Source organism: Amblyomma maculatum, chromosome 2 (genome assembly GCF_055883805.1).
Source record: "Amblyomma maculatum isolate TAMU_Amacu chromosome 2, ASM5588380v1, whole genome shotgun sequence".
NCBI classification, from domain to species: domain Eukaryota; kingdom Metazoa; phylum Arthropoda; class Arachnida; order Ixodida; family Ixodidae; genus Amblyomma; species Amblyomma maculatum.
The window spans coordinates 95,100,192-95,125,423 of NC_139345.1; the positions used below are offsets into that span (position 1 = coordinate 95,100,192).

General features: G+C 45.1%; 1 protein-coding gene across 2 annotated transcripts in view; it reads right to left on the reverse strand.

The window, feature by feature from the left end:
• Nucleotides 1–25,232, reverse strand: part of InR (Insulin-like receptor) — a 180,772-nt gene that overhangs the window by 21,055 nt on the left and 134,485 nt on the right. For both annotated transcript variants that reach the window (XM_084594773.1, XM_084594772.1), the window contains exons 15-22: nucleotides 23,080–23,290; nucleotides 13,365–13,740; nucleotides 10,454–10,589; nucleotides 9,177–9,346; nucleotides 6,444–6,612; nucleotides 3,972–4,071; nucleotides 2,590–2,654; nucleotides 1,715–1,857 (exon numbers count right to left, since the gene is read on the reverse strand). In XM_084594773.1, the coding sequence (XP_084450899.1) occupies nucleotides 1,715–1,857; nucleotides 2,590–2,654; nucleotides 3,972–4,071; nucleotides 6,444–6,612; nucleotides 9,177–9,346; nucleotides 10,454–10,589; nucleotides 13,365–13,740; nucleotides 23,080–23,290 (1,370 nt within the window). The remainder of the gene's footprint in view (nucleotides 1–1,714; nucleotides 1,858–2,589; nucleotides 2,655–3,971; nucleotides 4,072–6,443; nucleotides 6,613–9,176; nucleotides 9,347–10,453; nucleotides 10,590–13,364; nucleotides 13,741–23,079; nucleotides 23,291–25,232) is intronic.

The following is a 25,232-nucleotide window of genomic DNA, read 5'->3' on the forward strand; positions in this document are numbered from 1 at the left end:
CACTGCTCGCACATTTGTGAGGTGCATTCGTGAACCGATGTAAACATTGATCTGATCTTTCCCCCAAGCAAAGTGTTCACACCACAGTGATGAAAAAGCAGGAATTGCAGACAAGCACAATTCCAAAAACAGCTGATAGTACGGTTAAAAGGTTCTGAGCATGCGATCGTACTGCGAAGCAGCTACGGCTATGAAACATAAAAGTCGCACTGCATCCGATGTGGCAGATGGTCACATAAAAAAGAAAGCAGGGCCTACATGAAAGGCCGAACCTGCGAACAAAGGTCTAGGAAAGGTGGCAGGCATATAGTAAAACCTTGCCTGTCATCTAATACTGGTATACTGTAACGTAAATATGTGAAGGCGGCCATAGTTTCTAAAAGGATTCATATACACACATGTGCTGTGATGTGATGCCGAAAGGTACCACCAGGAACCAGTGTGATATTATTAAAATCCAGAACTTTTCTCGGAAAAAAAAAAAGTACATCCCGTAAAATTTTTTGCAAGATTCGTGAAATTGCAAGATGCGCCCAAAAAATTCTAGGGGGCACTTTGAACCCCTAAAGTGCGATGAGGCGAAAGCCTTTATTGCACGGTGGTCCAAAGCCCTCCTCTGCAGCCTCTCTTTCTCTTTTTTCACTCTCACCTTTCTCCCTTCCCTTAAGGTGCAGTTCAGGTGTCCACGGAGAATTGTGACAGATACTGTGCCTTTGCATTCCTGTAAACCAATTTGAAACGCTGCTGATTCCTGCTTTACTGCCAAATGAAAGGTACACCACGGATGCCTGGATCGAATGCCAAGTGGGGTCATGAACGTATGTGACGTCCTCACGACATCAGTTCCTATAGTTACACATGGCTGGATGTGACGTCATGGCGTCACGACTGTCATGACATCACCAGGTGATGACGTCACAGTCATCTCTGTCATTATCATCATCCCTCTCACTATAACTACCATTACCTATCATTATCTGTTACTATCCACCACTAACTAGCAGCCGCAGTCTCCATGGCAACTGCACTGGCATGACGCTAGGCAAGGAGAATGAAGACATGTTTCTCACATGTCTGGCGTGGCTAACTCAGGATGATTGACAGCTATATAGTGAGACAGGACACCGGACGCCGTGAGTATGAGGCATTAAAGGCTTCTGCCTTAAAATTGTATGTTTTGTGGAAAATTCGGAAAAGTTAGCAGCTATGATGCGATGATAATTTGTGATAGATGGCCGCTGCATTGCCTAACGGGTGCAGGCTGATTTTATACTCCATAGCTAACACACAATGAGCGACTGCCGCTTTGTGTTCACACGTGTTTCTAAGAGCGTATGTCAGGCAGTTATCCCGCAAAGGCCTAACGGAACCAGCTAGTCTCATCATTCGTCCCATCCAGGTCTTGTGTGTTTCACGGCTTTTTCACTAGTTTCATCTAACGACCACTAGTTATCAACTCGTTCACAAAATTGTCCTCCTAAACACAACTCTACCTTGAAGTGTTGTTCACTGAGAGGCCGCTAGCACTGCACAAGGGTTATTTTAGCCAAAATGGCATACAAGAAGATGAACTTTACAAATATAACCGAGATTCTAGCCCAATCTGCTGGTGAGCCATGTTATTAACTGGCATCAAAAAATGACATCAGAAATGTGAGTGACGCATCTCTCGGCCTCCATGCTCAGTATTTAAGCGTGGGAAGTAAGATCTCACCTTCACAGCGCACTTTGTTTCAGGCTTGTCTGGTTTCAGGTTAAAGATGAGCCCTTCGTAGACCATGCCAAAGGAGCCCTGGCCCAGTGCCTTCACCAGCTGAATGGACTCGCGCGGCACTTCCCACTCATCCGGTTCATATACTGAAAAAAAAACTCACCTTGTGTGAACTATGAACAGCGGTATGTAGCAAGACTAAGGGTGTGTCAGCACTTAAACTTTCAAATACAAACAGAATACAAATACTAATATATATATATATATATATATATATATATATATATATATATATATATATATATATATGTCTTTGAACACTGAATATCTTCACTGCTATGAAGCAGTAAGTATGAACGATGGACAAGAAAGGACACACAATGGTGATCGTCTGTTTGGTAAGGAAAAAAAAAATTGGAAAGGATCACCACGAAAATGTTCTTATTCTTCTCTAAGAATCGTGCAAAAAAAAGAAAAAGGCAAGTTCATTACAAAAGTAAATGTAATATTTATCAGTGCTCACCAATAAATTCAACACTTTGTTTCTGCCACAGGGAATGACATCAGAAGCATAAACGAAGAATGATACAGAGTACCAAATTTAACAAAAGAGTAATCAAGCTTAGCTTAATAAGGTGAGCCCTCTATCTATCTGCTAAAGCTAGCAATCTCCTGAAGCCTTCATTTTGTTGTTTTCAGCCCTAACAATATTAAGTTTTCTGCAGAAACAAATCCCAGTTTGACATAAAAATTGTCCTTTGTGATTCCTCTTTTCATGTTTAATATGGCAGTGCAATAAAATAAAAAGCATGCACCAGCAGGCAAAGAACCGCAGTGGAGCACCAACCAAGTGTGGTGACAATTCTTCCAATACCTACCTGAGCTGACATATTCTGGGTTTGTCGAAGAGTAAAGAAGCCCATTGGGAACCTCCGGGTTTCGTCTGCAAAAAAAGAAAGAGGTTTTATTCTCCCAAACGTTTAACAGAAACAGTAAAATGTTCACCGAGGTAAATCAGCCCAATTTAAAGCAGCAAGTGACGGGCCGTGTATGCAACGTTAAGAACGTAACATCTACCACATAAACATGTGCACGCACATGCTGCTGTATCAAAACCTGTGCCTGCCTATACTGTGTGCTGATTTTGTCAAAAGGCACATTATCCACACTGGTATGATTAAGTTAACAGTCTGCCACCATACATATAAACCGCAAGGCATAGCTCAATGCTGGGCACAAATTAGTGTTTTGCATTAGTAAACTGTTTGATGAAATTAACGACAAAAAAATATCCAAAACAAGGCTTGCACACGGACAACAAGCGAGTGAACTGTCCTGCACACTTTTTTCAAGCTACGTCGTGTACACAAGCCTTCTGCTACTGTTTCCGATTAGTCCAGTTCAGCATCAACATAGCTGATTAACTAGGTGAAGATGCACTTCAGAGTAACTTTCAGAGTGCTAGACACTTCTTCTGATCTGTTCACTCTTGACTGCTCCACTAGCAGTACTCGGCACTGAAATTATAATTTCGTTCCTGTGGAAATGTCACCTCTTTTAAGAGGACATGCTACTTGATATTGTCTTTCCTTTAATACTATTGCTAGGTAAATGAAAACATAATTTATGATCATTAAGGGCAAAGCGAATATTTGAAACTTTAGAACAGTTTTCAAATACTATTTGTAAATCGATTTGACTTGCCACACCAAAATGTCACTGTTCCAACTATTTGCAAACAGTTGGAACAAATGAAAGCTCGGTTCATGAACCTCCAAAATGTCCAGAAATTATTATCTTCTAGTTAACCTAAATCGGCAGCGAAACAGTGCGACATTTCCAAATAGCAGTATTTTGCACTTGTCATGCAACTTAGCTCGCTCCTGCCTCAAAGAAGCCACTGCCAGCACGCGACAAAAGCCCACCAGCGGTGCAGAGGCAGTTGGTGCCCTTTCCAAGAATGCCGCCAGACCACTGCAGGCATTAATGATTTAGCCCAGTTAAAAAGCTTGCCTGCTAAGCCAACGACTGCAGCCATAGACCATAAGTCTTAACATGTATCCATCCCAAGTGGGGAAAAAAAAAAATTTACACAAAAGTCAAATCAGTTTAGAATAACCAAGAGTCAATTGCAATCGCAGCTTTCAACTAAAGCAGGCACAGAAAATACCACCTGACGTGGCTGAGCTGTAGGAGGAAATGAAAAAAATGTTGGACATGCTCACACAAGAAAAAAAATATTAAAATAACCGCAACTCACTTCTTCTTCTGATATATGAAGCACATGACTCCAGAGGCACCAATGATAGTGACCACTACAACCAGACAGATGGCAATTATGGCTCCCTGAGAGATGACTTCTGCCAGGAAACACAAGGGAGGAAGGAAAAGAAAAGGAGAGATATGAGAAAAAAAAACGAAGAGTAAAGTTTAACCGGCTGGAAAATTTGGGTACATTAATCGAGCACAGCACTGAAAACAAAAGTAAAGGCAATAATGATGCCTCACAAGACAAGAAGAGAATACAAAGAGCGTGGAAAGCACAGTGGCGTAGTACTGCTCGAGCAGCAGATAGCGGCGGGAAAAAGTGTGAGGCTGTATGAAAAATTCAGCTGAGCAGTAAAATAGGCTACTATGTTCAATTCAATTTGACATGAAAAATCCTGAAATCTCAGTCTCGAGCGATTTACATTTCTGACGTGTGTGCTTCATGTAGTTTCAGTTCAATGAACCCCCTCCGGGACGGGACCACGACATGCGCTCAACCTAAGCCTCGACTCATGGGTATGCCCTTGTTGGCACAGCTTCAATTAGTCTTATAAAGCTTCCCTGCACTTACTTTTTTTCATGTAATGACCTTGTGTGCTAGAAAAATATGACACAGAAAATGTTTAGCGCACCAATCGACATAGTTTGTGTGCCACAAGTATTTGAAATATCTGCTCTGAACTTAATCGAAGAAAGTTACTGCAACCTGCGACCAGTTTTTTTTTCGAACTCAGCAATACCCGCAAAATGGTCCAAATATAGAACCGCCTGAAAAATTCACAAACTTAAAATTGCAACGAGAAACGAACTTAAGAAGTTGTGAGTTTTACCCTTTTATCGCATTCTGTTCGCAAGCTAAAATATATATATGTGGGTCAGAGCCATGCTTGTACGATCACCACTGTCTCAGGCCACTGATACCAGACAGTGCGATCCAGCTACAGGTAGTGCTGCGAGAGTGCTGTACAATGGTAATACCGGCGGCTATTTTAGCGACAAATATCAAGCTTTTGGACTACAAAGTGTTTGAAATATTGGTTGCAAATATGTACACATTCCTGTGAACCACATCATATTTCCTCAATTAAGTCTGAAATATTGCGCAAGTACAAATTTTCAAGTTTTAAAAATCGGTCGGCTACAGCACTCATTTCAAGTTTGCTCTGAACCAAAACAAAAACATTAGCACCGGCTCCCTGGTTACAAGCAACAGCTCGTCAGATATTGCCTGTGATTTGCAAGTTTGAATAAGCCTTCAAAATAATGTACGGCTGTGATGGGTCAATATAGTGAGAATCAACATGTACATAATGTTGAAGGCCCACCACAATCACCAGATTCTCACATACGAAAGCGATACTCAAAACGGTGCATGAAAGTGATGCCCTATGAGTATGATAGCTGTGGGAATTTATATACGCGCCCTCCTTCATTGTTAAAGCAAGCTTAAACCAAAGGAAAGCCTCTTCTGTTATTTAATTTTTCCTAGCCATGAGTATAGCTCAGGAATTTGGACAAATTGTATCGACGCGAGCGGCTCCTCTTGACAAAGGCGCAGCAATGAGCAACAAGTTTCTGTGGTGTGACACGTCATTGCCCAACTGTCGAAGAGCAAAGTGGCGACGCCTGTGGGCACGTGACAAGATATGTTTCCGAATAGTTAGTCTTTCCGCAATGTGAGGCTGCCTGAACCATGTGCGCGAAGGTGTTGACTTCCCTCGTGTACACCTCTGGAGTTCTCGCAGGGTGCGTGCAGACAACTTTCGCAACTACCGGAAGTGTGTCCGTGACATTCCGGTCGTCGTGGCTGCAGCGAATGGTAGCCTGACATTGGTGATATCAGCAGTGTCAGGAATACTTCCTAAGTTCACCACTACGCGCCACCCCTTCGGCCCACGAATTTCAAAAAATGCTTTTTTAAAATTTGATGGCTTTGTTCCCAGGAATTATACTTTGAGATTGCTCAGAAGAACTCATTCAACACACTGAACCCGTTAATCAGTAGCCTTACTAAAGACTAACGCAGGAATGCAATGGGACCATAGAAAACATCTGCATCTCCCAAAATTCATGTCATCGAAAAATTAAAAAGGAACAAAATCTGCATGCTGAAGGGCAGGAAATACATTTATGAAAATTTATTTACAGGTAACAAGATTTATTTGCAGTCAGGTACCGCCACCTATAGCCTGCAGTATCTGCTGCACAACTGTATAATTGTGGTGTTGATAATACAAGGGAATATTGCTTTTGGGTGTGGTTGTGGCATCTGTGTTCATTAGCATGCGTAGGAGTGCAGAACAGTGAACAGCCACAACTTTATACACTATATGCAATGAGATTTGGCCAGGGAATGCGATGAGTTTGTATCATACCATAATTCATATCAGCCATGATTCTATGACTAGGACTCTACTGCACAGCAGTTTAAAAGCAAAAGCTCTCGGTCAAAAAAAGTGCTTACCCGTTTGTTCAGCAATAACGAAGTAGACTGGACGTGTCCAATTTCCTGGGCCAGCTAAGGACTGAGCCATCACACGAAAGGAGTAGTTTCCTGGACTAAGACTATGAATAGCACGCCCACCATGTTTTAGGAATTCACTGAGTGAAACACAGAACTGGAACGGTGTGAACTGCAAAGAGAAAAAAAAAACACACTACTGCATCTCTCCACAATATGCTCACGTAGTGACACAGAAATAAATAAACGAACATGAAACATACTGCTGTGAGGGAGCTTTGCGAGGATGCAGGCAAGGCTCTTTTTGTTAACCTAAACGAACACTGCCCTGTGCTGTCTCGAATCTCAAGACAAAACCAGGGGGAAAAAAAAAACAAACTGAAGCCTTAACACCTTGCAGTGGCTGCACTTTAAAGGACCATTAGATGCCATTTACCAAGATCGTGCAAAGCAAATGAGTGATATGTATACCATTACTTGTCACTTCACCGCAAAACCTTCTGAGCTAGCTTCATCTCCACCAGAGATAGTATCTGCGATTAAGGGGGGACACGGGCTTTGAAAGTAGAAAAATTGGGAAAAAGTCTGCTTTTCAAAAAGCACATATCTCGGCTGTAAATGTTATAAACTACCTTTTCTATAATTATAAATGCCTAATTTATCGTGGAACTGCTTTAAATTAAATATACAACTGGGCGCGGCAGCCCCAGAGTCACGAGCGAACGGCAAAAGTACCCAAACTTCGCACGCGCGCCATTTCTCTGCCGCTGAACCGAGTGCCGCCATCTTGGTCTTGTTTTGTTTGTGAATGCTTGCCCTTTTCCATGTTGCCTTCGCCGCTGACATCCGCGGCGTAGCAGAAGCATGGCTCGATTGTGATTGGGGGCCTCACAGGGATTGTTGAGCTTCCCGCGTCTTGAATTCAAGCTGTGATTGGACAAAGCGAGCGCTCCGTGAGAACGCGGGGAGATCACGGATCGTGCGACTGCTGTTGGCTGCTGCGCGCGCTGACACAGTGGCCCCTCTCAGGCGCGTCGTCTGCTCCAGCTGCCTACTGAGCTGGCGTTCTTTGTGCGCTCGTTGAATCGCCTCACGTTTCACCATTTTTGAGATCGCCGTGATCATTGCTCGTTACGGATTCTGGTGGCGTGTTTTGAACGGTTTTGTGCACCTTGTGGATTGTCGCACGGTCGGCCACGATGCGCGCTAAGAGGTTCAAAACACTGCATACGTCATCGTTCTGTGAATGCCGTCCGAATCGCGAAGTTAGCGAAGCGCGTTGCCAACGGTCGCGGAGACGCTTTCATCAGTGCTGCCTCTGCTACACCACTACTAGACCGACTGCGCTGCCACTTCCAACTGCGTATCTTTTTCGTCAACGTAAGGAGACGGCGTTTGAAGCATGCCTGCTGTACCGACCATATCAACCTCAGCGATCTGAGCCTCCCGTATCGCGTCTGTCATCGCAAGTGATGTCACCGTCGTCCACTGTTCGCATGGCAATGCACTTTCAGAGGGAATCAAGGAGGTGGAGGCACATAGTGCTGCAGTGAAAAACAAACTTTAGACTTGAAAATGCTGTTTTAAACTTCTAGGGCCATATTCTCAGAATGAATTTTTTTCATGGTATGGTTGCTTATTCCCGCAGTATCTCTGGAACAGCTATTCGGATTCCCACCCATTTTTTTTTTATTGTGTGCCTGAATAAATTTCCGAGGGCTAGACAAGCTCATTTTTTCAAAATATTGATTCTGGAATTAATAATAAACAATCAAAATTAGGCTAATGCAAGTCCAATTAGTGGCACTAACCTCAATGCAGTGCTAAAATGTTTCAGCAGGGAAATTAAAATAAAGGGCTCTGTCTTGCCCTGTGGTACCTATTCAGGAACCTTTATAATGAATTTCATAGTGCCAACACATTTTGCAAATTCTCCAGGCATGGTACAAGGAACCCATGTGAACCATTCTGATATACTTCTGTAACTTGAGTACCAATGTGCACAGCTGCATGAAACTTTGCAGTTATTCAAATGGCTGTGCCATGAGTCTGCCCTGAAAATTTTATTCAATTATCTCAAGAAACAAAAAAGTTGGTATTCAAAGGTAACCTCCCCCCTTAAGAATGATGCCATTTCTCTCCTCCCTTAACTAGTGCACTCGAAAATGACATAAAAAAAAAAGTTTGGGACTGTGCCAATTTCTGGTCTTTGCGCCTGTTTTTCTGAGCATGGGGGTTTTCTCCCTCCTGCACTATTGTTGATCCCTGCCTTCGCGTTTGCATTGTCCACAGCAATGGACACTGAGCACAACTGCCAATGAAAGAAAGCTATTGAGGAGCCTCATTGTGGAATAACCTAAGGAACTCATGCAGCAACACGAGTAGACGAATGTCTCAGCTATCAGAAGTGTCGCCGTTGTGGCTGCAGTGAACGGCAAGCTCTGGCGGCCTGTCACTCACCATGACACTCAAAAACCATAAACAACCTCAAGGTGCTGGCCAATAAATAAGCCCATGAATTTAAAAAAAGAAAAAGAAAAAAACAACATGGCTGTTACAAATTATTAGTAAATCACTGGATCTGTTCCGAGTACTTTGGGCGAATGCTCCAAAAAAGAGCATTCACTTTACACAATATACACGTTTACCAGCAACCTCTGAACCTATCTCCTGGTCCTTTTAAAAAAAAGCCATGACATAAATTACACGCACAAAGAGTAAGAGAGTTTCACAAACCTTTTCCCGGTTCATCATTTTGTATTCGATCTGATAGGACAGAATGAAACCATTGGGGTGAGGAGGAGCAGCCCACTTGACAAAGAGGCTGCCTGTGCTGCTGCTGTCCGTGCCAGTGGCGTTCTCATGCTGGACGACAACGGAGGAGCTGTCAATGTCGTCAGCGCCAGCTGCACCACACAAGAAAGCCATCAGAAAGGAGTGCACAGGCAGATCCTTCCCTCTCTGCACACCGACTCCCCTTGCACTAACGAAGCACAGCACACAAAAGCACCTTGAAACAATGCTGCATGCTTCAAAAGGACACTGAGCCAACGAGAAATTTGGTAGGGACTCCTTGGTACTTTAACAAAGACTTGTGCAAGGGTTCGGTAAGCCATGGAGAAAACGTGAAGATCGGGCACCGCAGACAATAACAGGATTTCCAACCACAGACTGAAATAACTGAAATTGGAGCAAGCCTTAAGCTAATACACATCACCTTCACTATTTTTTGTCCCCTTCAACTTTCCAGCCAAAAGTGAGATATACAATAGCAGACTGATTGTTCGAACTCCAATAACTCAGAATTATATAGTATTTTATACTTCAGTCAGGAACTGTCGCCCCACCTCGTAGGGTCCATGAATACTGGCATGGGTACCATATTTTGCTGTGTCACAGTGAGTAATAAACTCACCCCCTCACAGAGCCCACCCCAATCTCTGCGTGATAAAGGGAAGGCACTGAGCAGGACACACAAACGACAAGCATTTTTTATTTTTTTTTAAGTTGTCGGCGGCAAAAGTGGGAGGCAAGTTCATTACATATGTAAATATGGTATGTATGCGCATGTCAGGATTGAACAAAAGATTGCCGCACAAAGGTAGCTGCACGGGTGTGGGTGATGCGTTCGCTCTTTGCTCACGTGAAGAAAAAGTTCGTGTTCGTTTGCTGTCACCCATTATCCTCCTGATATACAAAACATCCGGTGCCCTTGTTTGCACTATCAATGCTCGAATTTCTTACTTATTTTCTGAAATCATGATTTACAAGTTCCCATCTACTAGCTGTGTTCCACTAACCTGTTACTTTATTTGGGCAGCTGAAACACATGGAAGCCTCGACGTAACGAAATTTGCGATTTAATGAAATTTTCGACTGCAAGTAGGACTTCGTTATATTGAGGTTTGACAGTATTAGAATGGCATTTAGGAGTTCCTCCACAAGGAGCCCAAGCAAAATGTAGGTATAATGGCAAACATGAAGGACTTGCACGAAACCTGGTACATACTCACCTAACGGTAGCGTGCGTATGCGAGTGATGGACTCCACGCTGCAGCACATAGGCTCGTTCTCGTACCAAGTATCCGTATCACACCTGTACAAAGGCTCCTTGGTTAGAGAGAGCAGCTTTTTGTGACAGGCCAGAACCTGAAGGGAAGCCACAAGGGTCGCACTGTCAAAAGGGTGGCTTGTGCAAAAGCAGCCTCTCCGCACCTTTCCCAAAAACCCCAAAATTTCAAATATTTGACTGCCTCATGTGAAGCGGTATTCACACTGGGGATTCTGGCGAGGATAAATGTGGAAAGGACGTCTACGACGTCACGGGCCGAGCAAACTCTCACATTCACACGGACGACAGAGAGTCGCCGGGAGTGATGTCTCTGTTTCAAGCCGCACGCAGCACGACAAGGGAAAACAATGAAGACAGCAAGTTCAGCTAAAAAAAAGCGCACACGATAAAATAAACAAACTTGTCCAAAAGGAAAGGGGCCCGCAGAAGAACGGTCGAATGCAATAGAGCGGGGTGAGGTAGATCTTATCTATAGCGACCCTGCCGCCTAATTTTTTTCCTCTCGGGTATCGTCCGTGCCGGCCAGCTAAGGTGTTCCCCTTGCCCGTAGACTGCGGTTGGCGGTGAAAAACTGGAAGCTGTAACACCCAACAGCCTCTTAAAGGGACACTAAAGACATCCAAAAATGTTATGAAAATCTAATAGACTACATTTGGTGACACTGTCGCCGCATATCCGGCAGCAAAAAATTGAATAATTGCTGAGATATTGCGATAACAAGTTGAGGCTTTTTCTTGTTCCCGCCGGTCGAATTCAAACTGTGCCCTCCGACTACGTAGTCGGAGTTGAGTGACGCACACTATGACGTAAGCGGAGACTCCGTAATAGCTAGCGAGCCGGCGCGGCCCGTGGCGTCGCATCCCTCAAGGGCCAACATGGCAACAGCGTACTCGGAATGACGACCACAGCCGAAATAAATAAAACGATGAAGAGAATAATTTACCGAGCGATGGGCCCATAAAGGAAGAAAAAAAAAACATAGAGCGCTTGTAATGCACAACACTTTACATGTTTCTCAAGCTTCTGCGCTCCTTCTTGCACTGTGTATAAACAAACCCATCGCAACGCTTCCCGACATGTTTACATACAAATAAGATTTAGTTACCAGCAAAATAGTGTCCTCACTGCTGCGCTTGTCAGTTTTGAAGCTTTGTCGCACTTTTTTCCTTCAAGGTTTGTGCTACAGCTTCGTGTTCAGCGAAAATTACGTTCACGGTAGCAGAGCATGACCGAAGTGCCGGCGCCACTAAATTTGCCAGCGCTGTGAAATTCCACATGTTCAAATGAATCCAGTGCACAATATAGTGCGCATAGGCACCCAGAACATTAGTTGCAAGTCGTGAGAGCAGGCAGCATGCGCCGACGGTCAAGAAGTTGTAATTTTTAGACCGGCAGCAGAAACATTTTATTGTAAATGGGGTCATGACATAAAGATCACAAATATTTCCAGGCTTACTGTGGCGCAGCGTAGCCGAGCGGTTAGCGCCGAGCGTTACGAAACAAGCAGTGCCAAGTTCGAATCTTACCGCTGCTGGCATTTTTTTTTTTTTCTACAAATCAATTTTGTTTTACCTTCTCTAATGTATTTGTGGTGCTTCGTTATTTTTAGTTTTACTTTTTACCCGAAGCCCTTTTTTTCGACAGGCGACGAGCGCAATATATCAACGCTCTCCTTGGTATGAGCGGCAAGTATGCCTCTTTTGTTTCGACGCCTGCAAATAGCACGTTGAAGGTCTTGTTGACGCAGTATGTTGGTCAAATGTGCCATGATTTAGTGAACAATTGAATGATAATGCGTTTTTCCTTCGGTACTTAGCATATGTATGCTTTTCGTGGCGTAGGCAGCTGCAGTCGAGTGGTCAGGTCGCAGTCAAAGTGGCGACGGCGGCGATATGTTGGCGCAGAAGTGTGAACGAAGGAGCGTGTCGGCGGCAGCGGATTTCGCTCGCTCGCGTCTCTGAATGCTCAAATGGGAACCAGCAAGGCGCATCTGCTGCTCCAAGCTCTTAATTCAGGCGCTGCAGGTCCAAACAAACTATTCGAGTGCGCATGAAATGCCTTAGCCGAAACATAACCAAAACTGAAGTGGGCACCTGTGGCGCCTCCAAGTATATTTTTGTATTTGCCTTGCAACGTTTACGTTGTCTTTTCGCCGTCGCTTATGTATAATAAAAGCGTGTTACTATATTCGAGACAAAACCTACGACCGCATTCAAACGGGCAACGTAATTCGCATTTGTCAGCCTCTGTGATACCTAGCGCGTCACGTGATTTGTAGTTGCCCATTTCGGCTGTGGCGGCGATACCTGTATTTCTGTTCTTCCTCTTTACTACCTTATAACAGCTCTGTTTTCAGTAAGAGTGGATTTTTTGTAATCAGGAATTGGCATTCTATCTATGCAAGCCCACTTCAGTTTTCTCTTTAGTGTCCCTTTAAGGTGTGACGTGAGCACAGTCACACTCACTTAGAGAGGGATTCTAGCACCCGTGTCAATACCACTTGAACTGCCAGATGGGCATGAATAGAGTCAGTGCAAAACACTACCAATGCATATGAAAAAAAATCAACAAGAAACACGTGCTCATCTTCATGGTATGTGTTTAAAACTGAGAACTTCATCCTGACATCATAACAAAGTGTCCAGTGCCTTTACATTTTGCTATCTTTTCCAGTGCAGGCATAAAAATTCTAGCACTGTTCCACAAGTGCTATAATCCAAAATATCTGGTTCTAAATACGACCAGATTAAGCCACAACGCGTGACAAATGGCAGCTGTCACCGATGAATGGGGGAATAAGACTCGTGAAGCACTTGATCAGTGCTCCCTTGCGCTTGCCTCACCCCACTTACCCGTACTGAGTATTCTGTGAAATGATGCAGTCCTCCCTGCACAGTCTGCGTCTCATTTGATACCCAGCTGCAGAAGTGGCGTTCGGCAGACGACATGTTGCTGCCAGAAGAGTTACACACATCAAAGACATCCAACATGTCTCTGGCAGGTGATCCACCGCTGCTGGCCACAGGAGCTGTTGCATCAGGGGAGCTCAGCATGGTCGGAGAGGGCTCTGTGGAGGGCAGAGACAGCGGAGCTGGGGAAGTGGGACCTGCTGCGGTGCCGGTGCTGTCTGCCACCAGGTCGTTGTCGCGCCCTGTGTCACTACCACCCTCCAGGTATGAGCGCTTGTGCCGCTCGCCCATGACGCTTGGCTCTGGGTCCGTCTTTGGCCTGTGCAAAACGAGAAAAGGAGCCCGAATACTTCTCACAACAATGGACATGGACACATTTTCTTAATGCACATTGGCCGCCAACTCACACTATTTTGTGATAAAGGTCTGTCGCAAAAAGAGTCATCATTATGATCTGTCATAAATATTGATGCATTCCTAATTAATCTCGTGGCGCCATCATGCGGCCAGACTGCATTATCGGATGTTTTAGCTGGCCTTAGCCATGCTAGTGACCCCGGTAGTTCTTCGTCTTCCTTTCTTGAGCTCCTGGCTAAAGTTTGCCTGCGTCCCAGTACGCTGATTAAATCTCCCTTCCGGGAAAACCTACTTTGGCTGCTCTGGCTGCTTGACGACGACAATATAAACTACCATATTTCCCAGTCTACAAGCCAAACATGTGTACTATAAGTCGCATTCCCCCTGCTGCAAACAAGTTCCTGAAAATAAAACCTAAATCACACCAAATAAGGAGTGCCTGCTCGTCCAGTGCTAAAAAGATGCAATGAAGATTCCTCTATTAGAGAATGCGATAAAGGCACAGTTTTGGAGCAGCTGCAATGTGCATATGACCGTCAAGCTCCCTTTTTTTCCCTGGTGACTTTCTGTTTAATAGGAACAACGCGGGCGCTCAGCTTGTTGCGACAGTGAAAGGAAGTGACACCTACATGGCAACTTGTGTGAGAATATGTAATTCTGCTGATAAAATAAGATCTTAAAACAACTCCAGGCTTTCTTCCTTTAAACATCAATTTTCGAACTTGATCAATGTGTACGGCAAAAGACAGCGGGAGAAGCGCTCATCACTTTTCAGCATATATAGGTCGCATGCATCGTTGCATATAAGGTGTGTCCACGAAAAATTTAGAAAAGCAGCTTGAGTTATACGCTGGTATATAGTGTAGCGTGATGAAGCAGCAGGAAAAAGCAAATTTGCCAATAAGGGCGAGCGAATGGCGCAATTTCAACTATGCATCGAATATATGTACTTGTTATTCAATCCATATTCAATTTCTGAAATTGACATTGGGGCATTGTTAAATATTTAAAAAATTTGATTAATCAACAACCATGAAACACCACGCCCACTTCCATAAATACAACCATGGCAGAGATACAATAAAGTAAATTCTCGTTACAAGAGACATGGTCACAAGAGACACTTGAAAATGGTTTGGTTTTCCTATGTTTGCCATGTTAACAACACTGCATACAAGGGACATGGTTACAAGAGATACCCTGTTACTAAGAACAACTTTTGCGCGTCGCTAAAGTAACTTATTCACTATTTGTAAGAGACACAATTAACCCAGGTACACTCATGCAACGCAGCTGACTTTTACCAACTCGTATGTGTGGCAGTTTAGATTCCTTTGAGTAAATTCTGTTCCATATCAGTGTCGTGTTTTGCTGCAATATGTCTGGAACCGAGGAGGAGTGTCCCCTATTGACTTCTCAGTCAAGAGGAGGCACTCCTCCTTGGTTCCTGGTATAGTATTGCAACAAAACAGGACATTGATATGAAACTAATTTAGTTAAGGGAATCTAAACTGCCACACATACAAGTTGGTAAGAATTTTTGGTTACTACAAAAGACCTTGGTTACAAGAGACATTGTTTTCAGGTCCCTTGAGTGGCAAATTATCTGAACACCAAGATAGTGATTTCCTGACACTTTTAACTCCATCCCTGAATAACTGGCCCAGGTGCTGAGGTTCTACCACGATTGCATCTATGACAACCTACACGATATTGAACTGTCGCTGAATATTTGGGAAGTTATGAATTGTCCTAAATTTTTGAATACTTGGCAACTATCAAATATCTGTTTTTCGAGTCGAGTATGAACTGACAATTCGAATACTGACACACTCCTAATTAACAATTTTCATTTACGTCCGCTAATGCATATCAATTCTTCACAGTATTGCAGAAGTAGCCATTTTAAATTCTTTTCAGCGAGACAACGAAAAAGCACCAGCCACCAGAGACAGGGAGGCATGATGGAATGTCCCTCATTGTAAAATCTAGCTCTAGTGGCTCAAAAGCCTAGCACTGCTATAGTTAATACTATAGTACTCCCAGCTGGAGAAACAGTTTTGAATTCTGATACTACTCTGTTGTACACATCTGGGCATTTAGGCAAAGTTTTACGGTTGTTAAGCATTCAGAAATTGTGATAGCATTGTTCACTTTAAACATGATGTAATCATAATTTTCTAAATCAGCCTGCCACTTGTCTACATTTCTCCAATGTAGGGATAACTAGCGACAAAATACTACAAGTTCACAATTTTGTCCAAGATTTTCTGCACTTGGGCATTATGGGTTTATTACAGGGCACCTAAAGCATCGCACACAAAACACAATTTTGGCAGCTGCAGCTGTCCGGTGATTGCAGTAAGGGACTCCGTGTGTACAAGCATTCTCAAAATGATACAAAGAACAGAAGCAGCACTAATTTAACAGCATCGAATAGCGCTGGTTCAAGGCCACAGATGCCTTTCACAAACCAAGTGCCATATAGTAGAAGTCTCTGTATTTTGTATTCTTGTACTATCTGCAGCACAAGCAATACGGTGGCGCTATTGAAAAAAATCACCACAAGTCACCTTGACAGTCCCACTCAGCAAGAACACTTCCCGTAGGTATGTCGCGCTCTGCGCTATTGTGTAAAACATGTTGCTCCCAACCCCGACTGAAAAAAGGGGCAAAATTACCCTTCAATACCCACCCGTACCACTACAAAGGAGAGCAGTAGTCACACAGACGTAGGCACATGGCTACAACCAGAAAAATTACCCTTCGACCACAATGTTTATGAGAAGGCAGCCTAGCCATCCTATATAGCCATATGGCTGTGCTTGACTAGATATTAACAAATAATTAGGTATTCCTTTATTTCAAATCTGCTACACCAACCGTGGCAAGTCCCCTAAGCATGCTACATTAAGCAGGTTAAGATGTAAGCACTGTATGCTATGACAATTCTCTGTGCTATTCCTCTGCCTTGAAACGCATCACTACCCTGACTGAACCAACTGCTGCGGATCTTTTGAACAACAATGCTGTTCAGCACAGACTACCACAGTCAAATCTTGATATAACGAATCCCCGGGACCGCAAGAAATCATTCACTATTTTGAAATATCGTTGTAATAAAAAATCTGCGGTTATAAGCCAGTGGTCAAACCTAGATATGAAAATGACGTGCCTTGGCTGTAGACACGTGTGTAGACAAGCAAAATCTCAAATGAAAATATCGCACCAACTTTAAAACTGATTTATTTCACGAAATTTTTCTTGTCCTGCGCGCAGCACACACAACCACACACTACATTACACCACTACAACACATACACCCTCCACTTTACGCAACGCCTCTATAGTGCACCGAGTGATGAAAGCACGGTCTTTGTCCGCACTCAAAAATACATCAGGGTTCGATACGACCTCATCTTGAGTGTTCCCTGAAGTTCGAAAACCTCGTCTTGGTCTTTCAAAATGATCACAGCGGTCGATCTGCAGAGGCCGATTCACTTTTTCCCTGCCTTTATTTCTTGGAGCAAAAACTGCTCTCTTATCTTCTTGGCACCTTTGCTGGCTGCAATCATCATCATACCTCACACCAGCTTCATAATAAGATAACCAGCGACAAAAAAAGACCTTCCCGTACGTGCGAATGGCATGAATGACCAACCTGCGAACGACACACAACACAAAGAAAAAAAGGCAGGCCACAGGCAGCTAAGCCTGCTGGCTACTCCATATTAAAACAAAGGTTTGTGGTGGCACTAGGAGCTGGCTATAGCTGTGCTGATGATGATAGCTACAGCCCAAGGACCATACACATAGAAATGGCGGTTTCTGTTTCACGCGAGAGTTGCAAGCTGCGGCACTGCTAATTTTAGCCGAATTCGTAATACTGGTGTTCCTAGATTACAGACGAAGAAATAAAATATGTACGTTATTCTGAAATATACACTATATTAAAATTCGTAATTCTGATATATCTTTACATTGAAAACATAGGAAATCGGTTGGGGATTTTCAAGAAATTCGTTCATTTGAAAAATTCGTTAATGTGGTGTTCGTAGTAACGAGATTTGACTTGTATACACAGTCGAACCTCGCTATAACGAACATGGATATAGCGAATTATTGGATAAAACAAACTAAAATCGTAGTTTGGTTGGTCTATGCTTTATTTCTGTCGGAGTTCTTTCTGCATAACGAAACAAAAATTCTAAATTTTACGCCAGATTGGTTATAACGAAGCAGTTTTTTTGCTTTCAAACGGCAAAAAATACGTAAAAGAGCCGAAAAAAACACCAAGAAATACAATTTTTCAATCGATCGAATCGCCCGCCACAGAAGTGTGTTTAAATCACCCACGCATTCGAGTGCAGCGTCATCTAGCAGCGGCAACAAAAATTATTATATAGACGACTAATATTATGTACAGCAGCCTTGAAAAGGAACAGCAGATTGCGATAGGTAGCGAGGTGCTGCAAGTGGTAAGGGAATATGCCTATTCAGGACTGGCAGGGGTCGCAGACCTGAATTGCGAAAGGAAAATAGCTACCATAATCTCCCAATTCATCGCCTATCTTCCATTTCCGGCAAAATATCAATTATCTCAAAACAACCAAGAAATCGCCCAACCTTAAAAAAACCTGAACTGTGACCAGTGCAATTTGTGAAAAATACCCTCCCGAACGTCGTGCCCGCAAAAAGAGAGAAAAATTATAGGGTCTCTTAGATGTTTAATGGCAAAGCCTACCCTTCTTCTCTTATCATTTGCCTCCATCGTTTACCTCTTATCGGTGTTCGTTGCATGCAACATATAACTATAATTTGTTTATGTCAGTATCTGTCACACTTTCTCTGGCAAATGCGAGTTTGGATGGTACACCATCGCTCCTGTGTGTGTGGCGTTCCTTGGAGCGTGTTCAAGTGTAGGATTGCAGATGGAAGGAACGCTAGACAAGAACGCGTCTCGCGAAATATGACAGATCTCGTGCACAACACTCGCGCACTTGATTTTGTTCCATGAGCCTGGCTCTCACACTAAAACTACCACCAATGGCTTATGGCATCAGAGATCACACCCCCGTGCGCGATGATCTCGGAGGCCATAGTCAAGCAGCGCTGCCGAAGTGTGTTTAAATCACCCACGCGTCCGTGCGCCACATCATCTAGCGGCGGCGACAAAAGCTAGTGCCAATGGCCCACAGTTTACCAGATCACACTTCCGCGCCCAGTGATCTCGGAGGTCATGAAAGGCTTTCGTCGGATTCGAGCGGCGGCGAGTCCAACCATGCAATGGCTGACAAGCAAGTGACTGGCATGTGATCACCATTGCCTCATCATTCCGTGAGCCACTGCCATGCCTCTGCCACTGCGACCGACCCATGCACGCGCGCTGCACTCCCGGAGTTTGTTGACTCTGCTGCGCTAATCGCGTACACATTTAAGGGGGAACACGGGCGTTGAAAGTCGAAAAATCGCGAAAAAGTCGGCTTTTCAAAAAGTACATATCTCGGCTGTATATGTTATAAACTACCTTTCCTATAATTATAAACGCCTAATTCATCGTGGAACTGCTTTAAATTAAATATACAACTGGGCGCGGCAGCCCCAGAGTCGCGAGCGAACGGCAAAAGTACCCAAACTTCGCGCGCGCCATTTCTCTGCCGCTGAACCGAGCGCCGCCATCTTTGTCTTGTTTTGTTTGTGAATGCTTGCCCTTATCCATATTGCCTTCGCCGGAGGCGTCCGCAGCGTAGCAGAAGCATGGCTCGCTTGTGATTGGGGGGCCTCACAGGGATTGTTGAGCTTCCCGCGTCTCGAATTCGGGCTGTGATTGGACAAAGCGCGCGCTCCGTGAGAACGCGGGGGATCGCGCGACTGCTATTGGCTGCTGCGCACGCTGACGTGGTGGCCCCTCCCCGGCGCGTCGTCTGCTCCGGCTGCCTACTGAGCTGGCGTTCTTTGTGCACTCGCTGAATCGCTTCACGTTTCACCATTTTGAGATCGCCGTGATCATCGCTCGTTACGAATTCTGGTGGCATGTTTTGAACGGTTATGTGCACTTTGTGGATTATTGCACGGTCGGCCACGATGCGCGCTAAGAAGTTCAAAACACTGCATACGTCGTCGTTCTGTGAATGCGGTCCGAATCGCGAAGTTAGCGAAAAGCGTTGCCAACGGGAGCAGAGACGCTTCTATTAGTGCTGCTTCTGCTACATCACTACTAGATCGACTGCGCTACCACTTCCAACTGCGTATCTTTCGCGTCAACGTAAGAAGCCGCCGTTTGAAGCGTCTTGAGGTAACAGCACGGAACACAGGACGGGAGCACGAGATTAGAGGACGACACAACGAGCGCTCGTTGTGTCGTCCTCTAATCTTGTGCTCCCGTCCTGTGTTCTGCGCTGTTACCTCAAGATGCATAACCAACATGCCCAAGCTGCTATTCTAGTTTGAAGCGTCCCTGCTGTACCGACCATATCAACCTCGGCGATCTCGGCCTCCCGTATCGCGTCTGTCATCGCAAGCGATAACGCGTCGTCAGCGTCGTCCGCTGTTCGCATGAAAATGCTCTTTCCGAGGGAATCGGGGAGGTGGAGGCACAACGTGCTGCAGTGAAAAACAAGCTTTAGACTTGAAAATGCTGTTTTAAACTTCAACGGCCATTTTCTCAGAATGAATTTTTTTCATGGTATGGTTGATTATTCCCGCAGTGTTTCTGGAACCGCTAATCGGATTCCCACCTGTCTTTTTTTATTGTGTGCCTGAATAAATTTCCGAGGGCAAGACAAGCTAATTTTTTCAAATTATTGAGTCTGGAATTTATAATAAACTATCAAAATTAGGCTAATGCGAGTCCAATTAGTGGCACTAACCTCAATGCACTGCTAAAATTTTTCGGCAGGGAAATTAAAAAAAAAGGGCTCTGTCTTGCCCTGTGGTACCTATTCAGGAACCTTCATAGTGAATTTCATAGTGCCAACACATTTTGCAAGTTACCAGGCATGGAACAAGGAACCCATGTGAACCATTCTGATATACATCTCTAACTTGAGTACCAATGTGCGCAGCTCCATGAAACTTTGCAGTTATTCAAATGGCTGTGCCATGAGTCTACCCAGAAAATTTAATTCAATTATCTCGAGAAGCAACTAAGTTGGTATTCAAAGGTAGCCTCCCCCCTTAAAACGAATATCGAATACAACGAACAAATTTTCGCGCCCCATTCTACTTTGCTATAACAAGGTTCGACTGTAACACAAGAATAGAAAGCAAAGCCGATAACCCTGGAGAACATGTGAGCGTGTTCAAAAGGTGTCAATTGCATCGAGCTGACATAGCCAGATAGAAGTAGCAAGTACCGTATAAACGCGTGTAAGGGCCGCACTTTTTTTTCCAGACTCGAGGGCCAATTTTCGGGGTGCGGCCCTTGCACGGAATATACGAAAAAAAATTTTTTTTTTTCTACTAAAAACACACCAATCAGGGAACGAGCAGTACGGCATTTATTCTAGGCTCAATCTTCACTCGTGGAGTCTTCCGACTCCGAGCTGTTGCTGTGCTCTGATGCATGGTCATTCCACAAGAAATCGTCTTCAGTCCCATCTAAACTGTTGGATATTCCGGTCACCTTAAAACTGCGGGATACAATGTCCGCAGACACGGAGTTCCATGCGGACACAATCCACCCAAGCACAGTTGCGAGCGGTGCCCTTTTGAGTCGTCCGGTCGGCGTCTCTTCGTGATCGTCGCTTGCCATCCACTCTCTGTACTGTCTTCGGAATTCTACCTTAAAAGGGCGATTAATGCTCACATCCAGCGGTTGCAGCATTCCGGTGAGGCCACCCGGAATCACGGCCATGTCTGTGCCGATACTGCGCAGGCGTTCTTTAACCCTATCCGTCAAGTGACCGCGGAAGCTGTCCAAGACCAGGAGCGACCGTTTGGCCAACATGGCGCCTGGGCGATTTTGCCATACGCTTTTAACCCAGTCGAGCACAAGCTCATCGTCCATCCAGCCCTTTTCTTGGGCTCGAACTACTACTCCCTTGGGGAAAGCGTCTTTAGGAACCCTTTTCCTTTTTAACACAACATAAGGGGGCAGCTTTCGCCCGTCCGCGGTGACGCACAGCATAACTGTGCACCGTTGGCGCTCCGCGCCGGTTGTCCGCACGACGACACTCTTCGTCCCTTTCACGTCAACTGTGCAGTTCTCGGGAGAGTCGTACCACACGGGGGTCTGATCGGCGTTCGCTATCTGTGACAATATGTAGTTGTGCTCGTGGCGCAGACCGATTACATATTTTTGAAAGCTGAGCACCTTGTCAGTATAGTCCTGCGGCAGCCGCTGGCACAGCGTGGTCCTTCGCCGAAGGGACAGGCCCTTCCTCTTTAAAAATCTTCGCATCCAGCCTGCACTAGCTTTGAAGTCGTCGCGCGGTATGCCTTTCGCACGCGCCAAGGCTTGCGCTTTCACCCGCAACATGTCCGTGGTTAACGCGTAGCCGTTGTTCCGCACTTCCATGGCGTAGCAGAGCAGCTCGTTCTCCAGTCCCGGAAACTTGCACGGTTTGCCTCGGAAGGCGCGCTTTTTGCAACTTGAGTTCTTCAGTGCATCTTTTTGTAGGCACCATCGTCGGACGCACTTCTCGTCCACGTCAAATTTTCTGCCCGCCGCACGCTTGCCGTGTTCAAGAGCAAACTCCACTACTTTCAGTTTAAAGCCGGCTGTGTAGCTATTCAGGTACTTGCCCATCGTGCTGAAGTTGCTACGCTGGGCGCAAGTTCATGAACAAAAGCAGACAGCGCACGAAAGCCACAACTAGAACAAACTGCCACGCTACAACTCGCGTGCCCTTGACAGCCACAATAAAATGGAGCTGGTGATACTGATGCCGATATGGATAGTGGTCGCGAGGGAGAAAAAGTTGACGATGATGATGACCCGCGGCCTCGGGCGTCATCTGTAGGCAGCACGTGAAAGCTCCTGTGCGCATGCATTGCGAGGGCTATTCCCGCGTGGGTCGTGGAAAGTTTGGGTGCGGCCCTTACAAGGATATTTTTTTTTTAAATATTTCCTTCAGAAAAACAGGGTGCGGCCCATACACGGGTGCGGCCCTTACACGCGTTTATACGGTAGTTGCCGTAGCTGCAGTAATAATAATAATAACAACGCGTTTTTTGCCATTAAGCAGAGTTAGTGCACACAACTGGACGGCTCTCATGTAAGTGCATTCAGTTCCAATTTCATTGAGGCAAAGCCTGTATGCGCGCTAGAGGTCCTTGCCCAGCTGACGGCGGTGCCCACCTTTTCTGGAAGACGATGTTCTGTATGGCATCCTCAAAGCTGCTGCTTTCTTCTGTTCCCTCTTCATCCGCCTCCAGATCACGAGGTGCCGCACAGGGGGGACAGGTTTCATTTGATGGTTTCTCAGATGCTTTGAAATCAGGTTTGTCAGATGTCTCTGGGGGGCCCAGCGAGTCTTTGCTCTCCTTTTTTTCGTGAATTCCCAGAGCCGCTGAAACAAAAAGAAAGTTTGGCACTCATTTTTTGGAAGCCCAATTTTTGGGAAGCGATGCAAACGAAATCGGTCTAATCACAGCAGCGTCACTCAAACAAACAACAAGATCAACCAGCTTAAGAGCAATAATTCCTTACTCAAAACTACAAAGCTATGGAACGGCTCAAACAGGTGTCATGCAGGCAAACAGAGCGTCACTTCCAATGAGAGCATCTAGCCTCATGACATGTCACTCTGACAGCACAGAGCTGCACGAGGAAAGAGACAGTCATTCAAAATGGACCCTTTCTACCTATTCTTAAGATGGATTAACATATTAATTCAAGAAGTCTCTAAGTTAAGGGGGGACACGGCTCTTTGAGACGAAAAAATTGCGAAAAAATGAATTTTTTGAAAGTGACATTTTCAGAATCTGTAGCTATTATTCCTTTAATTCGCCAGGTTTTATATCTTGCGGTGCAGTATTTGGGCCACAGAATCAATTTATAGCATCACTGTCAGCTGAAATCCGCGAAAAAACGTTTTTTTTTCCGAAGCGCATAGGTCGTTTTCCACACGTGCGATCGCAGCCATCTTGGTCTCGTGGAAAGAGCGGCTTTTCTTTTCCTATTTCCCGCCACAAGTGCCTCCGCCGGCTTACTGGTGACGTTGAAATCCGAGCATACAAAAAGTCCAAACGCGCGGTTCTATTCGTCGAGCTAGCACGTGACTGAAAAGCGTGCTGCGATTGGCCGCACAAAGTTCCCGTCGTCTGCTCCTCCGCAGGCGACGCGTCTCTCTTTGTTCAGTCGTAGGGTTGTGACGAGTGCGGCACGATGTCGGAAGCAATGCCGAAGTTTGCCACGAGTCACAAGTTTGGCAAAAAGAAGAAACGATCGGCCTACAACTCCAAGAAGCACTCAGTTCCTTCGGTCGGCGTCGAGAATAGTCTGCCGCCAACAGCAAGTGATGCCGAAGCCGCGGACAGTACCGAAGTGGACTTAGGCCTAACCGGATCGCCGACGAGTGAATGCATTCCGGACAGCAGCCGCATTTGGCGCGACACCGAAATAGTGCAGCGTGCGGAGTTGTTGCAGAGAGAAATGGAAGCCCAAGAAAAGCTACAAGTTCTTTCTTCAACACCGGCCACCAAGCGAAAGATGGATTTTTTCCCATCAGACATCGAGACGGGCTTCGTTGTCGTCAGTTTGGACTCAATGAACGCGTTGATGTCGTTCGTGAAGTGCAAGGTGTGTGGCAGTAGTGTCACAGTAGGGAAAGGTGAACGTGAATATGGCCTCGCCATAAAGATTATTATCGAGTGCGTGTGCTGTGGTGATGTTGCGTCGGCGTGGAGCTCGCCCCGTGTGAACGGAAAAGAGAAGTGCAACCCATTGGTTGTGAACGTCCTTGCTGCACGCGCGATGCAAGCCACTGGGAATCGACAAACGGCACTGTTATGAGATTTAATGCTGGTTGCCAAAACTCCTCTGCAGCAATATTGAAAGAGCTGCACCTCAACCCTGGGACACCAAGCATGGAAGCGCATGGCAGAGAAAGACCACCGCCGAGCAGTGGCATCTGCAAACAAGTGCAAGACCACTGCAGACATGCAGCACGCTTTCAAAAAACGCCATTTGTGTGGCCATAGTCAGTCTGACTACATCCCTGGTGCCTTCTACTCACTTACATTGCAAAATATTGCAATATTTTCTCGGCATTTTTGATTAAAAGAGAGCCAATCTCTTTTTTCTCGTTTTCTTAAAACACCGATTCTTGACTTCTTGCTTATTTGCAGAAGCGATATCTCTGCCTTCATGGAGGTAGAACCGTAATTTTTGTTGTGGCATGTAGCTAAAAGTGCAAAGCACACAATGTTAGGAGCAGATTTTGCAATTTACGTTTTCAAAATTTTTAAATTTTGCTCTAGGTCAGACAGTAGGGCACCCACATTTGAATG